This window comes from Helicoverpa zea, chromosome 1 (genome assembly GCF_022581195.2).
Source record: "Helicoverpa zea isolate HzStark_Cry1AcR chromosome 1, ilHelZeax1.1, whole genome shotgun sequence".
In the NCBI taxonomy this organism is placed as follows: Eukaryota; Metazoa; Arthropoda; class Insecta; order Lepidoptera; family Noctuidae; genus Helicoverpa; species Helicoverpa zea.
Window position 1 is genome coordinate 6,573,077 of NC_061452.1, and position 19,010 is coordinate 6,592,086.

At 39.2% G+C, this 19,010-nt stretch overlaps 2 protein-coding genes across 2 annotated transcripts in view; one reads left to right on the forward strand and one right to left on the reverse strand.

The window, feature by feature from the left end:
- LOC124631231 (lachesin-like) overlaps positions 1-19,010 on the reverse strand; it is an 84,211-nt gene that overhangs the window by 41,675 nt on the left and 23,526 nt on the right. The window contains exon 2 of the mRNA XM_047165494.1: positions 5,041-5,157. Coding sequence (XP_047021450.1) covers positions 5,041-5,101 — 61 coding nt within the window. The 5' untranslated portion in view covers positions 5,102-5,157. The remainder of the gene's footprint in view (positions 1-5,040; positions 5,158-19,010) is intronic.
- LOC124631241 lies at positions 12,524-13,951 on the forward strand. The gene has a single exon (XM_047165506.1). The coding sequence runs from the start codon at positions 12,721-12,723 to the stop codon at positions 13,933-13,935; it is 1,215 nt and encodes a 404-aa protein (XP_047021462.1). The 5' UTR covers positions 12,524-12,720; the 3' UTR covers positions 13,936-13,951.

Sequence of the window (19,010 nt, forward strand, 5' to 3'; positions counted from 1 at the left end):
TTTTGGAATTCAATTATTTTGTTCGTGTACTCATTTGTCAAGGGAAATTAATTAATGTTACCTATACGTGCTAAAATAACATACTTACATATATTTATGTCAGCAATTTTAATCTGTCCATGGGTGAATTGTAAAGTGAATAATAAGTTTTGGATTAGTTCTTTGGTATTGTCACATGATACATCAGAGTGCTTAGTGCGAGTTTTCGTGAATTTTTTTACGGACTCACATGAGAGCGCGTATACTAAGATTTGTATGCAGTGTTGCCAACTTAGTGGATTTTCCACTAATACTGGTGGTTTAAGTCCCCTATTTAGTGGCGAAATGTTGAAAGTACTGCGGGTCAAGTAGCGAAATGTAAGTTTTGTGGTACAACTTTAAGGAGTTACTATGGAGATTTGAAGTCTCACGGAATGTCAAAAAAGCATCTACAAAACAAAAAGGTGAACGACTACTATATAATTATATTAAGTACTCATTCATTGGTCAAATGCGTAACTAAACAATTTGTGAAACTACTACGCCGATTATAATTTGTGAAGGATTCGGATCGGGTCGGATGAATTGCTAAACAGATGTAATGCTTTGTCTGTTTTAATTTTCTATCGTTGCCGAGTTACATCTTTGGATGATTAAATTGTTTTAGGTTACAATAAAATATAAACAATATTTTTTTAGTGGTGAATTTGGTGATTTTAAGTGTGGGATAAATTTTTGTTAGTGGTTTTCTGGTGGTTTTAAAAGTTGACTCTGGTGGTAAGCTTCTACAGCTGTTGGCAACACTGTTTGTATGGAACAAAAACAGGTTCCAATTTTTGACACTAGGTGGAGCTGTTTTTGTTCCATACAAATCTTAGTATACGCGCTCTCATGTGAGTCCGTAAAAAAATTCACGAAAACTCGCACTAAGCACTCAGATAGTTTTACATAGGTAAGTTCAAGAATCGAAATAGTAGATTAAGTAAAGAATTATTTTTGAAAAAAAAAATTGAATAGGGATCCAAATCTTTCTATAATAATATTGTTTTGTAATAGACGACGCATGAGTGTGTTTTTTGTCATTTGCCAGTTATCACCTGGTCCCAGCCAGTATGTAAGACTAAGCTGAGCTCGGGGCGCGTTATTTCATAAAGTAAATATTTATGAAGGAAAGGAGTTTTCCTCGCGCGTCCTCCCGTAAGCCTCCTGATCCGAAAAGACATAAACCTCTGGGGATTCAGTTCTAAGTTCACAAAGGCACTGCTCCGTTAGCTCGCGTACATATATTTTTTCCTTTTACAAAGTTAGGCATCTTTGTATCGACAATTGTGTTATTATTGCGGTTCTTGATGTATTTCTAATAATAGCCCTTTTTACTTGTGGAATTTTGTTTGTGGTTTAATCCGTCTTCTTTTTACTTAGAACGCGGTCTATGATGGCTAAGTTTGGCTTTTGAAAAGTTCTCGAGTTTTAATGAAGTCTTATCGCAAAAGAAATCTTTATTTACACTTTTTAAGCATCTAAGTCTTCACAGAATTTTGTCAAAGTAACATACTTTAAAAGAATTTAGTCACACTTTCTTTGACAAGACCAAGTATTTATTATTTCTTAGGTTCTCGAATTCTGCGAAATCGTATAATACTATGATGTTTAATGTGGATTATTCGTATTGTTTTTGTTTACAGTAATCCTTATTCAGGCTTAGCGGTATAAACAGTAAACTCAAGGGAATTATTACTTGCGTGTAGGCGCTACAAACTTTGCTCAAGACAATACACTTAATTCTATTTATGGTCTTTAGAAAATTGTGCCCTATTCACGCGCATTTCTGTTGCAAAGTAAACTGAAACTAGAGCTGATATTATACATCACGATTATGTTTGATCTCACGGCTCACGGTGAAATAACACGTGTTCCATCAACGTATATAAAATACTACCTACCTACTTACTATATATGAGGGTGGCTTCGGACGGAACATTCTCACTAGGATTTTTTCTACGTAGATAAATGTACGAGGGTAAGGCAGGGATGTCGAGAAATCGGCACCGAACTGACAGATCGGTAAGAACAGGCATTTTCCACTGCCACAAAAATATTCCGCTCACATTCAGTAACACCATTAACAATTATTATAAAACTTTTTCTTTCAAAGTATTTTATGAAACACTTAATAAGATATTGTTATAAAATGAGTTAGGAACGAACGGTATAAGAGATGATATAAAAAACGAAAGTAGAGAAAAGTGAACAGGGCGCCACGAGGTTTATGCAAATTTTACGCGAATTTTTTTAACTTACCAAGTCTGTTTTCTTATTATTTGCAAACAACAGCGGCTGAGTCTTAATGTTATTCTGTTTGGCCTTAAAGATGTTTTTGAATAGTATAATCCGCGTACTAAACTTGGGCCATGAAGACGTAATTGTATCAAGATGGTAGTAAGAAGTTTGTGTGTATTTATGGAGATGACACTGGCGTAAACAAGCTTATAATGTAGTTTGACAGTTTGATAACGACGGCCTGAGAACATAAGGCCCCTGGATGTTGTGACTTGTGCGCCACTTAGATACGCAGCCGCAGTCGGATTGTGTGATATCGGATATTCGAGTTCCGATGCGATAATGCATCTTACTTTCGAGTGGCTGCATGTCAATAGGGGACTTTTATGTCCCCTGATATCTTGCAATGTTTGCACTCGTGCGGATGTGGGTTATGCGACACCTTTTTTTGAGAGTTTCGCGTGTCCCGCATTTCTGTGGTATTCCTTTTATTCTTCTCTAAGCTTTTTGATTTTATTTTATTTGTTGAGCAACACTTTTATCTGAGTGTATTTGATGAATATTATTTGATCATGCCTTACGACGATTTTTTTATCTCACACAAATATTTCCACCAGCTTTATTCCCAGCCACATTTATTTCTTAAGTTTCCAAACTTTGCTAAAGTTACTTAATAGTTAGTAAAAGTTAAGGCGTAGAGGAAACGTTTCGCTTTCATAACTGATATAACTGAACTGTAAAACTTCCATGCAGCTTTGCTGAGGTGACCCGAATTCCGATCGCGATAAAGAAAACGTGTTTTCAATGAATATCGCTGTTTTGTTCCTGTTTACAAAATAACACTGGTATTTTGTTATTTACTATGTTGATGTGCATTTTGTTAGGTTTATTTATAAGTTGTTTTGTACAATAGTAATAGCAGCTAATCCTTCCTAAGCCTAACTTGTTTTGTTTGCAACTTTGGTTCCATGGTAAACATAAAATTTTTGTTCAATGTTGCATTGAATTTAAACTTTACTCTTTTCACTTTTTTATGAATAAAACCAGGATTTTTCCAAGTAAACCCAAAAGTTTCTTCCTCCAATGCGACCGAAGTGCAAAATAAAATATTTCACAAAACAATTTAAATTTCGCGGGTTCCGTACATTAATAAATACATTTTACAAGAAAAGGGGCAAGGGATTTGTAATGCGGCCATTGACCCCGTTTTAATTATGTCAAATTTTCCCCGTGCCTTAATGAGACTGGAGTGTTCGTCAAGGCAGTTTATGGAGGCCTACGTTCAACAATAGCCGTTGACTATAGGCCTATAGCCGTCACGCCGGCAAATTGCACGCCAGGAATGTGTGACTCCTGGGCGGTAGAAGATTTTAGTAGGATTTTTTTGTTTTATAAATATGGGCTATTTTCGCTGCCAGAACGGTTTCGTTGCCCAAATAAAAGTTGTGTATTGGCTACTGTTATTGATATTATATGAAAAGAATAATGAAAAAACCCTATAATGTAATCTGTAAAAGTACTGAACTGACACTATATAGGTAGTTTAAATATTGATGAAATATGGCTTTCTAGCAGTTGACACAGAATTCCGCAGAATAACCTCCACACGATTACACAGAGATATCGGAATAACTATGTAGCTTTTATTTCAAAGAGAATATTTTTTGATGTTTTGGTATCACCAAGGTGGTTTGTAGAATTCGAAATGTCATTCATCAAGAATTTATTCCACACAAAACAGAAAAAAAGTACAGATAATTCTGCGTCACACAATGGACGTATAGAAGCTAAAATAATTATTACCAAATAAAAAAGGTTTGTCTGCTTCTCATGCCACGTATCAGCGGTATGTAAGGTGACAAGCAGCAGTCACAAGATCATGAAATTGTTAAAAGAAAACTTTGTAGAACCCGAAAATGAAAGCTAAATAAAATACTCGGAGTAAAGTCATTCTCATCGCACGTGTCCCCGAATGCGGTTTTTTGAGTGCTCCCAGAACCGAGCGTTATACAGGGTGGCATGTTTATTTCATGTTATTATTCCAGCTAAAATGTATACTTTGGTGAAGTGTGTGTTATTATTTGCATTCATATAACCGCCGCACAATAAATGCTGCAGGGGATACAAGTGTGAAGAAGTTTTAAATTTTTCCCATTTATTTCACCCCCCAAGTTTTGTAGGGTGTATAATATTATAACATTCACGCAGATTAAGTCGAGGGGGTCTACTACATAATGTACATGTACAAGATGAATCTCTGCCGAGGGTCGCGTCAATACATTTGTTTATTTTTTGGGAGAAATCTTTTTTAAGGAAGCGAAGATTTCCGCTAAGATTTTTTGCGAGGGTTAATATTTTCATGTGTAGTTGTTATTTTGTGAGAAAGATAAATAAAAGCAGTCAGTTTCTTTATAGATAAATAGATCTCAGTGGCGTGCACTTGGAGAGGCCTATGTCCAGCAGTGGACTGCGATAGGCTGATGATGATGATGATGAGTTTCTTTATTGTAATAGGACTTAAGAATAGCTTTATGTTTTCATGATGTATGTGTTTACTTATCTTTTAGAATAGTAAAATAGTAATAACATATCGAATTTCACTCACCTTTGAGATAGCCTAAATGTCAGCTTAGGTAACTTTATATTTTTACTAGGTATTGGACTAATCTGGGATTTTTATTTTGATTACTTACACTTTAGAAGGATCGAAGCCTGCATGTTACCTATAAAGTCTAATTATTATTTAAGCATTAATAAGACGAATTTTAATAAAATACATACCGTGTTTCCCGGTGTTGGCTGCCGCGAGGGCGGTGCTAAGTATTATGAGGTGCACCAGCATGCTCCCTCCTCGCGCGCCGGACGCACATCGAGCCGAAAGCGCACTGCTCGCTGCTACTGAAACAAATCAAATAAAATTGTTAGGATAAATATATATTTTTCTATACATTTTACATATTGTTAATCTGGTGTAAGTCCTTTGAAAGGTATAAAATTTCTTAGTGTACAAATATATAATGTCGCTTTAAGGACTGTCAATTTCCACAGTCCTCATTTTTAACCGACTTTACAAAAATAAGGATGCTGTAAATTCTACGAAATAGTTAATAGTTAATTCTAGTTAATATTCTTGCCAAATTAAGAGGAGTTTAGAAACAAGCAGATGTGCAGTCAAAAATTCTGGACAATTCTTTGTTGCTCCTATGAACCAATCACTCCGTTTTTTAAAGTGGCTGTTTCATGGTACACTTGTCTTTTTTTGTCCTTTATTTTTAATCCCTAGGAGTTTATTTAAGTTTTATTTATTAAGTTCTAAATAAACGAATGAGATATCTATAAGGGTCTAAAGAACTCATGTTATTTGATGAGGTGGAAAATTGTAAGGACCAATAATTGGGTCGGGTTTAATGTGTGGTCATTTGACCAAAATGTATCTTACCTTCACGGTATCGAGGACACGATAGATCGAAGATTCAAGGTTGAAATCATAAGTTACAAGTATTTGAAATTATAATGCCATATCCAGTTGATAAGATCCTCTTTTACTTTATTTTTTTTGCTAAAGATATTATGGCCAGCCTCGGTCCTTACATAATATTTTCTGGATATCTAGGTAACGTCAAAGGCAGAAGATTTTGCGAGCGCTTACATTGTTTCTGACGGCGCGAAACAAAATGTTAGTATCCAGCCGAATTCAAATCTTGCCACGGAACGAATCATAATGTTTCTGAGGATTATTCCGTATAAAAAGTTCAGAGTAAGACATAAACGACACCAGTATTCACTTTGCTCTTCCACAGTTGTTTCAAATTGAATAACATGAACCCAAAGATATCGGCAACAATTCTAATCCAGAACCAAAATTAAGAGATTATCTAATATAATCTTAAAGCCGCAGTAGGGAACCAGAATGGAAAATTTTTTTAAATACACAATTGTTAATAAATTCGTACAGTTTCCTTTCGAAGAAATGTTCAACTTAGCCTCTAAGTAAAGCAGAAAACAAGTACCGCAAGTACCAATAAGAGTTTTCGTTGTGAAATAAAATATAATTCCATCGAGGAACTGGGAGCGGTTTGAATAACAACTCTTTAATTGAAAGTTTAGCAATTTGCTCTTACCCTCCCAAATGGACCCAAGGAGCGCGGGGCAACTCATCCAGCGCGTTCCAAAATTGAACGTAGGCAGATGCGCTTAATTACCGGCCCAGATGCTGGCCTCCTCGTCTCACCGACGCTTATCTCGAGATGAACCTCCTAAGAGGAGGCCACCGACAATATTTGCCCTCTAAGAAGTGCTCCAATGACTTTTTTCAGAGCTCCATTCGCATGCCGACGCCGCCGGTAATTAAGAAGTTAATCGGGAATTAAGTAATTAAGAATCGTCACAAATGATTATACCTCTCAGCAGAAGTATAAGTGGCAATTACGCAGCACTCATTTGCGGAATACAGATAGTAATTATTGCAATATGGTAACGTGAAACTTTTTTGCATGTCTTAATGTTGGTGAAAGTTACGTATTCAAAATTCGTAAAAATGTATAAAGAAGAACAAGTTGCCAAGATTGTGAACTTCGCAAACCTCTGTGTATCTAATACGGCCTGAATAAAATTCGATTCCTCGGATTTGATATTAGGTATCGGATTCAGACTAGGTTTCCAATAATGTTCGACTAAGTGTCCTCCTCCCGGAGATATGAATCGTAGTCAAATAGAGATAGCTGGTATAAAGAGGTCGTTACGAGGCCTCGGGAGGTGGACGGGTTTCCTACGTGGGATGTCACACGAGCCAAGTGAATCAAACTTCCCTTTACATTTTATCTAACTGCAAGGGCGGTCGAGTTTATGTTCCTCGCCCTACTTGATTTAGTTTTGATGGCGGAAGGGAGACGCTTTTAGATAAATGATTTTCACTAGCCCCACTAGACGGTGAAGTGATTTGGTGCTAGGATTTGCAACAATGTTTTACTTTATAGGTGTGGTTTGTTCGATGCAGCGTTATAAGGGACTTAATGGAATGGGTTTCGCCTGTAAGGGACGTTAAAGTGGATTAGATATTATTGCTCGTAGCGACAGATGGGGCTTAGCAACCCCTGTGTCTGCGCCATACCTACGCCTAGTGATTTTTAATAGCAACAAGTTACACTTTGATGTGATACTATCAAATAATTATTTTTTGTTTTACGTTCACCCGCAAACTTTTATATTACTCACTTCTATATTGTACACGGTTGCGTCGCCAGAAAATCTATAATTTCATTTTGTAAAATGTCAAGAATTCAGATTATTAAACCTGTATTGCGAAGAAACTGAGGTTTTCATTATTAAACTTCCAAATGTCCACCATTGGACATTAAATGGCGACCGTGACAGGACGGATTTGCAAAAATTCGGATCGACTACGAAGACAAAGGAATTCTCACTAAAAGGAAATCTACCAAAGATTCATCGTGGAGGACTACAGACGCAAGAACACTATAATAGAAGACAACTAAGCCAGCCAGGTCGGTCAGAAGAACTCGCCGCGCCCAGCCTTAGCTTCTACTCCGTCGAGGTTCACCGTCAGCCTGCCACGTCAGTCCGAGAATTTCGTCAACATCTGCGAGCAGCTCGTGTACCTATCAGTACCACAGCCACCAGCGAGGACCAGTGCAGCCAGAAGCAGCCGTCTCGCCTATCAGTTAAGTGCCATTCCTACGATTTACCCTAATACCTGAACCCATTTTTCCTATCGAAAAGGTCGCTGTTTGGTACACTCCACTTGTGTATTTCATTAGTTTAACAAAATATCTAGCAATTTTAAGGCTTATTTCAAGTAAACAATCAGTAAATCTCCTAAAATAGTACAATTAAAATCCATAATTTATTGTCAACTACCTACGTAATCATTTGTAAAATCATAAATTCATTAAAATAACAGTAATTTCATGAAAATAAGTTCATAAATAAATAATACTTGAGTATCTAAACACCTATTAGTAATTACATTCCCGATATTTTCATTCTGCTAGGTAATCTGAAGGCCTAAACTTAGCCACCCTCCCAATAGTGCGTGTCATTATTCTAGTTCACATTATTTCAAATATTTTGGCCGACTATTCCAGGGAATTCGGCGCCGCCCGACGTTGACTACCGCTAGCCGCGTTCGGGTGACGAAGCGTCTGCGCTTCGCCACGCGCCGCGCCGAGCCGCCGCCGCGCTGCTGCCGCGCTGTTACCGCACTGCTGCCGCGTGGCTGCGTTCGGGCCCCAGGTGTCGCCGAGGGAGTATCAGATAAGAGTTGAACATATAACTTTATTCCTTCATTTTGCATTAGTGTGTTACTGTTTAGATTACTCAATCACCTATAATACTTTCTTAAGTACTAGTTTGTCGTTTGTTGTTGTTACATACTATTAATTAATAAACAAAATGTCTTTAAGCGAAGATAAAGACAGTAATGCAAAACAATTGAAGGAGCTATTTGCTAAACGTAGCTCGGTCAAAGGTCGTTTAACGAAATTTAAAAAGTATTTAGATGTAGTATGCTCTTTAAAATTATCAAAAACCCAAATTAAAGAGTTAGAAATTAATATTGATAAAATACGAGCTATGTCTAGCAAATTCGATGAACTACAGGCTCAGATTGAGGTTATTAATTGCGATAATATGGACTCTGAGATTGATGAACGTGATGGAATTGAGCAGATCTTCACCTCACATCTGGCAATTGCTGAAGAGCAACTTGACAAGTATAAGACTACTTCTCACTATTCTGATTCGCACAATTCATCACAATGTCATCACGATCAGTCAACTCATTGTCATCATGTTGATTTTAAATTACCACAAATACAAATTGCAAAGTTCGATGGCGCTTATTTCCGCTGGCTTGAGTTCCGAGATACCTATTTGTCGCTTATTCATAACAATGAGCGTATCAAGCCTATTCATAAGTTCCATTATTTGGTATCGTATCTCGAAAATGAAGCTGCGCGAATTATTTCTAATTTAGAGATTTGCGAAACTAATTATGAAACTGCATGGCAGCTTTTGTGCGATCGTTACGATAACAAGCGCCAGCTTATAAATCAACACCTCAATTCATTGTTATATTTTGAATCGACACAGCAACAACACAAACGTGAATCAGACAAATCACTGAGGTTTCTAGTTGACCACGTAACAAAAAACTTGCGAGCATTATCAAGCTTAGCTAAACAAGATGAGCTGCTTGATATGATAATTATCAAAATTCTTATACCTAAGTTAGATAATCGTACTGCTATGAAGTGGGAAGAACACCGTAATAGTTTGTCCGATCTCCCCACTCTAAAGGACTTCAATAAGTTCCTAACTGATCGCGCTGATGTGTTAGCAACTATGTTCCAAAACAAGTCTGACACACCCAAGGCTACACAATCACGCCAAAATAATAATAATAATTCTCGTAGCACTAAGTCGTTTTCATCTACAGTTCAGAACACCGGCTCTGTCACTAAGCAGTGCGTTGTCTGTAAAGGTGACCACTGGATTTACGACTGCCCTACATTCCTAGCGAAGAGTGTTCAAGAACGACGAGACGAAGCATTTAAGTTGCACTTATGCTCCAATTGTTTACGAACTGGGCATCGTGCACGTGATTGCAAGTTGGGTCCCTGTCGTGAGTGCAAGCGTAGACACAACTCACTCTTGCATTTACCTAATTCTAACAATGCTAGCACAGGTAATACTAGTACAGTCAGCAGCAATAGCACTAACACAGATCGCGGTTCAAGTGAAATATCAGTTAATAATTCGATTAGTGATAATTTCGTAGAAAATCATATTCTTTTGTCAACAGCCATGGTAAACGTTATCAATCCTCAAACAAACAAGCAATTTCGAGTGCGTGCTTTATTAGACTGTGGAAGTCAGTCCTCATTTATTAGCCAGTCACTCATGAACAAGTTATCATTACAGGTATGTACTATAAATACTATAAACGTTATTGGTATAGGCAACAACTTAGCGGAACATGTAAATAAAAGTTGCATTGCCCGATTAAATTCATTTAGCAACGACTACAGTGTTGTACAATCATTTTATGTGTTGAACCAGTTAACAGGTGCTATTCCTAAACAATCTATAGATATTAGTCAACTTAATATCCCACGAGACATACAGTTAGCTGATCCCAATTTTAATCAGCCTTCGGCAATAGACATCTTGATAGGTGCGGACCTATTTTGGGACCTATTAGGATGTGATCAGCTAGCATTAGGTCATAACATGCCCAAGCTACGTAGCTCAAAGCTAGGTTGGCTAGTCGCCGGCCCTATTTTTCCAAGTTTAAGGAATCGTTCGTTACCAAAGAGTATTCCGTGTCATGTTTCAATCAGTGATAGTGACGAATGCAATAATTCCGATATTAATTCTCAATTAACAAAGTTTTGGGAACTGGAGCAAGTTCCAGATAAGCAATATTTTAGTAAAATTGAGCAGGCTTGTGAAGACCACTTTTATCGTAATACTTACCGTTTAGAATCTGGCAGATTTTGTGTTAGGCTGCCTCTAATTGATAGTCCAGATTGTTTAGGAGATTCTGACGCAATGGCCAAGAAACGATTATTGTATTTAGAAAAACGTTTCCGTAAGAATCCAGAATTAAAGTTACAATATTCAAATTTCATTCAAGAATATTTAGAGCTAGGCCATTTAGAGGAATGTCCGATTATAAATCCCGTTCCATCCTATTATCTTTGCCATCATGCAGTGTTTAAACAAAACAGTGAAACGACAAAGACACGTGTTGTCTTTGATGGATCGGCACGAACTTCCTCAGGTTTCTCTCTGAACGACCTACAGATGGTCGGTCCCAATGTTCAAGACTCAATCTTTTCTATTTTGATTCGAGCTCGTCAGTACAAATACATTTTGACAGCCGATATTGAAAAATTCTTTAGGATGGTTGAACTAGATGAAAAGGATCGTAATTTACAATTAATACTTTGGAGAAGTGATGAGTCAAATCCTATCAAAACTTTACGTCTAAAAACCGTCACTTATGGTCTCGCAAGTGCTACATATTTAAGCACCAAGTGTTTGTCAGTATTGGCAGAGGATTGCGATGATCAATTTATAGGTAATATTATTAAACACGATCATTATGTCGATGATTTGGTCACTGGATCCAACTGTGAGTCCGAGCTGTTATACATTCAGCGCAAGGTGTCGGACACTCTAAAATCTGCAGGGTTTAAACTACGTAAATTCAGGTCGAATTTACCAAGTATTTTGTCATCATCGGTCATTGATCAAAATGACAAGGTTAGTTTAAGCGGATCCACTAATACTTTAGGATTAAATTGGAATCCTAAAACCGATACTCTTCAAATATCAATTGTAATTCCCAACAAAGGTGATGTAGTTACCAAGCGATCTATACTGTCTACATCATTCAAGATTTTTGATCCTCTCGGTATTCTCAGTCCATGCGTGATTATACCTAAAATGTTACTTCAGTCCTTATGGCTCAATAAAAAGGGCTGGGATGAACCGGTTAGCTCTGATATTTTGGAATCCTGGAACAAGTTTATTAACAATTTAAGTTTTTTATCAGATCTACAGATCCCGCGATTAACGCTATGCGAAGCTCCTAGTTATATAGAAATACATACCTTTAGTGATGCTTCCCAAGTCGCTTACGGTGCATGTGTGTACCTGCGGTCACACAACTTAGCTGGTGATGTAAAGGTTAACTTACTGTGTGCTAAGTCTAAGGTGGCGCCGTTGAAGCCGACGACAATACCGCGTCTGGAGCTTTGTGCTGCTCTGTTGGCTGCAAAATTGTGCAAGACAGTTACCAGTTCTCTACGATGTGAGGTTGATCGTATCATTTATTGGTGCGATTCTAGCGTTGTCCTCAGCTGGTTGAATGGTAATTCTGCAAAGCTAAAAACATTTGTAGCAAATAGGGTTGCCGAGATTAATGAACTTACCGATAGTTCGTCGTGGCGTTATGTGCCGACTGATCAGAATCCAGCTGACCTGATCTCAAGAGGCGTAAGTCCAGATCAAATTACCAATCTTAATTTGTGGTGGTCAGGTCCAAAATTTCTAATACAGCCTGAATCTGATTGGCCCTATTTAAATAAATCAATAAATGAAACAGACTTACCTGAGATGAAATCCACTTCCGCTGTTGTCCAGGAACCTGTAACAGAAATTCTAAAAATAGATAAATTTTCATCGTTTTTAAAATTAAGATGCATATTTGCGTATGTAAATAGATTTATACATAATATTAGACATAAAAATCCTAAAGATAAATTATTTGGTAAATTTAGTGTTACTGAATTAGAATCATCCTTTACTAGCCTATGTAAAATTGCTCAGCAAACTTCATTTGCTGTAGAGTACAATATTTTGTTAAAAAATAAAAATTTAAGTAGCAAATCATCTCTCTTGTCACTTTCACCCTTTTTGGATGATGACAAGGTGATGAGAGTCGGTGGTAGAATAGAATTATCAAATTATAATTATACTAAAAAACATCCCATACTTTTACACGCCTCTCATCCACTCACCAAATTATATTTCAAACATGAACACTTACGGAACATGCATGCCGGGCCTCAACTGTTGCTGGCCTGTGTAAGAGAAACTGTGTGGCCTATAAACGGTAGGCACTTGGCCCGCCGCACAGTACATGCCTGTGTCAGATGTAGACGTATTCAAGGTAAAACATTAACTCCCATGATGGGAAACTTACCTGCACAGCGCATCACACCTGATTTTCCATTTCGTACTGTTGGCGTTGACTTCGCTGGTCCGTTCCTCACGCTAAATAGAAAGGGTCGAGGTGCACGATTAACTAAAACCTATTTATGTTTGTTTGTATGTTTTCGCTATAAATGTGTGCACCTGGAAGCCGTCAGTGATTTGTCCAAAGACGCTTTTATTATGACATTACGCAGATTTATATCGCGACGGGGCAAGCCAGCGGAGATATTTTGCGATAACGGCCGCAACTTTGTTGCAGCTGCTAAGGAAATAGGCAATTTTCTTAAAACCAATCATGAGCCTGTAGTTGATTTTGCTACCAATGAAGGTGTGAAGTTTGTGTTCTCTCCCACGTATGCTCCACATTTCGGCGGCATCTGGGAGGCTGGCGTTAAATCCGCGAAATACCACTTAAAACGCGTTATGGGAAACAATCATTTAACATTTGAGGAGATATGTACTCTTTTCACACAAGTGGAAGCTGTACTCAACAGTAGACCTTTATGCCCACTCTCCCCTTCCCCTAACGATTACCATTTCCTAACTCCCGGTCACTTTCTGATAGGGCGTGCCTTAAATGCATTGCCTGGTCCATCGCTCGAGCACGAGAACCAGAACAACCTTCAACGCTACATGAAGCTTGAACAAATACATCAACATTTTTGGCAGCGCTGGCAAAGGGAATATGTAGCAGAGCTACAGCAGCGCTCAAAATGGCGTACTAAATCAGCATCCCTAAAGGTCGGCGACTTAGTTCTTCTCCATGAGGATAATGTCCCACCACTCAGTTGGCGAATGGGACGAGTCAGCCGCCTGTTCCCGGGGCCCGACGGAGTCACGCGAGTCGCAGATGTGCAAACTACCAGAGGTTGCTTCAGGAGACCTCTCACTCGGATCTGTCCCTTGCCTACATCTTTACCGGATGAAGACTGATGTAGTTGAAAGGAGTCTTTCAACGAGGGGGAAGATGTCTGCGCCATACCTACGCCTAGTGATTTTTAATAGCAACAAGTTACACTTTGATGTGATACTATCAAATAATTATTTTTTGTTTTACGTTCACCCGCAAACTTTTATATTACTCACTTCTATATTGTACACGGTTGCGTCGCCAGAAAATCTATAATTTCATTTTGTAAAATGTCAAGAATTCAGATTATTAAACCTGTATTGCGAAGAAACTGAGGTTTTCATTATTAAACTTCCAAATGTCCACCACTGGACACCCTGTTTATAGTTTTCATTGGGCTTGTGGAATTTAAATTGCTTGAAATTAATAAAGTTTTGTTTTTTTAAATATTATAAGTATATGAATCAAGAAATCATCTGGACAATTATGTTAATAAAACGACTATAAATTGAACATATATTTTACCTACACGTTTATATAACTTTTGGTATCAGATAAAATTTATCTGCTTTCAAACCAATGTTCAAATAGAGAGATTAACTGCAATAAACCATATTAACCATGCAAATGTTCATCCAAAAGGACAGTTAATATCTGGAATGTAAACAAAGCGTACCTCTATAGACCTGATTTCATTGTGTAACGTCAAACAGATTGCTTTTATGATTTGAACATAGTTACTTAATCTACAAGAGAAATCTGTCACGACACGCCCCTTTCACGTAAACACATCATTAATAATTTTATTTGGTCATCGTTAAATAGATGTTTGAACCATTTTGTGTTGGTAAATTAGGTACTGTATAATATGGCGCAGGAAATTAAAATATAATAAAGTGAATTCTTGTAAGGTTGTTCTTGTTTTGATAGGTGATAAGCACCATTTGTTTATATACTTTTATCCAATTCGTTAACGATGACAGTTTTTTTTTGTAAATGAATTTCATTTCTCAATTATGTTATTACTAGCTGTTGCCCGCAACTTCGTCTGCGTGGGCAATATAATAGTCAAAATACTACTTATCCCGTAGGTGCATTCTTTCACGTGACAGTATAATTAGGATTAGCACTTAGCAGTCGCATAGATTCATCAAGGTTGTGTTGTGGATGTGACCATTTATCTAAACAAAAGAAGTAAAGTTTGTGACGCTGTGAATATCTCTGGATCTAGTCAGCCAATTTGGAAAATTATTACGTATGGTGCGTAAGTAATTTTAACAGGAAACAACTATAATCTATGTCTATATGCTTTGAGTCTGACAAAGCTGTCATTTGTACATTTTCTGCAGCTGCTGCGACTAATCAGAAGCCAGAAAGTCTGTCAGTCTTACCATGGATATCGTCTTGTGTAGTTGACTGGATTGAAGATAGGTAGATAGGTAGTCGCTCCAAGCAAAATATTGGTACTTTTTTTTTTTTTTTTTAGCGACGTAAAATCATCAAATGACCCCTCCCGCTGTGGGTTAGCAGCGGTGAGGGAGTGTCAGACTCTTACTGACTAAAATCGTCGTGTTCCGTCATAGGCCTTTTATGTACCAGGGCCGCGGTATCTCTTTCGAACAACCCGCAGCCCCGGCAGGCCTTGGCCCTGCTGGGCCCCGCTGGGGTTGCTGACATCTCTTTGAGGAGCGCGTGGAACAACGCGCGCCGTCGACACGGGTCTGTCGTCTAGAAAGACAGAGGGACGATGAGCCACCCGAACTCACCGCCCACAGACCCACGCCTACGGTGGCCGGGAGTCATCTCGCGACACCCGGCGCCCATGGTGTCTACCTGGTCCAGCGCGGCGGCCGGGATGAGAGGTGCGAACTCTCTGGCGTTCCGCCTCCTCCTTCTCGAGCATGACCGCTTCGCAGAAGGAGGCGACGGCATCCCATTCCCTCTCGCCCCGGACCATGGCCTGAACCAGGGCCGGACGCGAGAGGTCGCCGCCGCCCAAAGCCTCGACGAGGACCCAGCGGTGCCCTTCCCATGCGGGGCACACCTGGACTGTGTGGTCCACCGTGTCCTCGGGGCTGTCCGCACAATGGTGACACCCGGGCGCCTCCTCACGACCGATGCGGTGCAGGTACCTCCCGAAACAACCGTGTCCGGTGAGGACCTGCGTCATGCGGTACGTGAGGGCGCCGTGACTCCTCCCGAGCCACTCCTCAAAGAGGGGACTTACCGCCACGATGGTGGCGTGCCCTAAAATATTGGTACTCAAACGGATTCGGTAACTGGAAGCCAACACCAACATAGTTGGGGAATAGCTGGATGGATGATAAAATGAGTCATCATCATCAGCAGGTGCATAGGGTAGGATAGTTTCACTTACTCACTAAGGTAAGGCTGACCCCACATCAGGCGTGCGCGATCCTCGGGCGTGTGAGTAGCGCGGGAGTCGCGAGCGCGCTGCGTGAACGTCGCGTTTTGCTGCCCTGCGGCATGTTTGAAGAGTGCAAGCGACGCGCTCGCGGCGAGCACGCGGCGCTCGAGTTGCGTTCTGACCCCTTCGCCCGCTATCCCCGCCGCCCGCTAAACGCCTTAGCAGTTAAACGTCAAGGAGAGCGGCGCGTGCGCGCCGCGAGCGCGCTGCAAATGCCGCAGGGCAGCAAAACGCGACGCTCACGCAACGCGCTCGCGACGCACGCGCGGCGCCCGCGCTACTCACACGCCCGAGGATCGCGCACGCCTAATGTGGTGGCCTAAGCCGGGACTCCACCGAAATGTTTGCATTAGTTCACGAATAGGCAAAATGTACGTATCTGTGAGAGTCCACTTCATGTGTTCGTACTTGAAACCTGCAGTTTTGCCAAGATTTTCAGAATGTACGCTCGCAATTTGTCATTTCTTGGTGGAGCCAGCAAATCAAAAGAAACAGAAGTGTTGTATACTGTGCGTCACTACCGCACACCGGGAAAATTTCGCTCTTGCGGAGGACGTTTATATACCATATTTTGTGTCACACGTAAACAGGACGACAGTAAGTATCCACCGAAACACTTTCAAAGATCTGATGAACCAATAAATCAGACCTGACTTGGTCACCTGGGGCCAATCAGAGCTCTATGAAGCGATAATACGCTTTGGCTCCTACTGTTATTGTGGTTTCTGAAAATTTATTCACCTCATTCAACGATGAATGTAATTCTGATGGTACTATGAAGAACACTTGCTTAGCGCAGAAGCAGACGTTGGCAGGTCAACTCTTTTGACTTCTCGAATAGGATACCATTGGTTTTTGTGCAATGCACACCTGCAATGCATTCTGGATTAGGATAGGATATAGGTGGATAGGATTTGCAACAGAGAACAATTCTGTCTTTGTGATTAAATGACATCAAACGTAGTTTTATATAAAAGGTGTTTTTTAGGGTTTTTAGACTTGGCTCGGGTCTTAGGCGATTATCACACTGCCCCGCATGATGCAGCGTAGTGCGTGGATGCGTTTTTTTCCGTTGTATGGAAATATCTCCGTTTGTATGGAAAACACGCATAGTACAACACACTGAAAATGCATCCACGCGCGTTCATGCGGATCACGCACATACATGCGGAAAAACACGCACCCCCGCACGTAGGTGCGGGGCGAGACGCAAGGTATGACACACTGAATCCCGCAATGCCGCGCGTGATTTTGAATGGGCGTGACGTGTATATTTGAAAATGGAACTCGCTGTGCGTGAATTTACAAAACGCACCTACGCGCGTGAGTGCGTGAAAAACCCGCACGATAATGCAGATCTGCACTCCCGCAGGAACGCGCGTAGGTGCGTCGACACGCAAGATGCAGCGTGATGCGGGGCAGTGTGAAGATCACCTTACTGAGACTGTTCGTAATCGTGAACAGTGTATTTGCGATCAGAAGTTGAAAGTAAGCATGTCTCTGGAATGCGGCGCGTAATTTGTACGTTTTCAGACGCATAAAGCATTTTACGTGTGTATGGTATTAAATAGAGAGAGCTCCCATTTCTTATCTGCTCTTTGTATCTGGGCTTCTACCTCACGCTTAGCAGCGCTTGCGAGAGATAGATCCTCATTTCTTCTAGGATTAAGTTTACATATTTTGCATCAGAAAAAATAATTAAGGTCTACTTAATACTACTCACTCAAAGTTATTTGTTTTAAGGCCACCACATTAGTGGAAGATAAGCTAAACTATGTTTATGAAAAAATCCTGATATGAACTCCATCTGTAACTTTAAATGATAATTAATAGTTCCACTAAAGTCAACATTTTTGACATAATGTTCAAAAAATAATTAAGATGGCACCGTTTTAAATTTGGCTGAGAACTATTAATTTTCTTTTCATCAAGGTAATAATTATAGTTGGATTTTGATGTGGCACGGCAAACTGACAAACACTATTGAAATGTCTATCGAAAAATTACACTACGTGTTAAAATATGGTGAATTACGGAAAATACACAACTCCATCTGTTGAAATAATAATCCTCTATAAAGAATGTATGGTAATATTGTCATTTACCACCTCGCTCCTTTGACAAATTGATGATGTATTTTATTTACCACAGATGGAGCTACTTTAACCTTGGCTAAACAAAATTTTCATTTTTTTTTTTCTTCCGAAGTTACTTATAAAGGTCTGATTTTCTGTGTAAAGATTAATAATAGGCCGATCAACTAATATAAGTACAACATTCAAATGTACAGTTTTGACAAATAGACTGCGTGTCGTAATATTTTACATCTTGAATTCACAAAATTAATCATATCTTTTGATAGAGTGAATCGATTTCGATGAAACAAAAACTAAGTAATACACCAAGTTACGTAGAATTTTTGTATATAAGCATTGTCTGCATTTAATTCGTAGATTTTACGTGAATCCCGAACAAACAAACAGATAAACAGACAAACAGACAAACAGACAAACAGACAAACAGACAAACAGACAAAAATGACAAAAATGATGGAAATGGGTTCTGTTAGTTATCCTTTAAAATGCTGGCTATTTTTTTTGTCAATTTCTTCAATGTACAAAAATTACTTTTCTACAGATTTATTATATGTATAGATCAGCTTTTATTAGTATTAAATGTATTTATTACATTATAAGGGCGATTGCTACAGTTTTGCAACTTTGAAAGTGT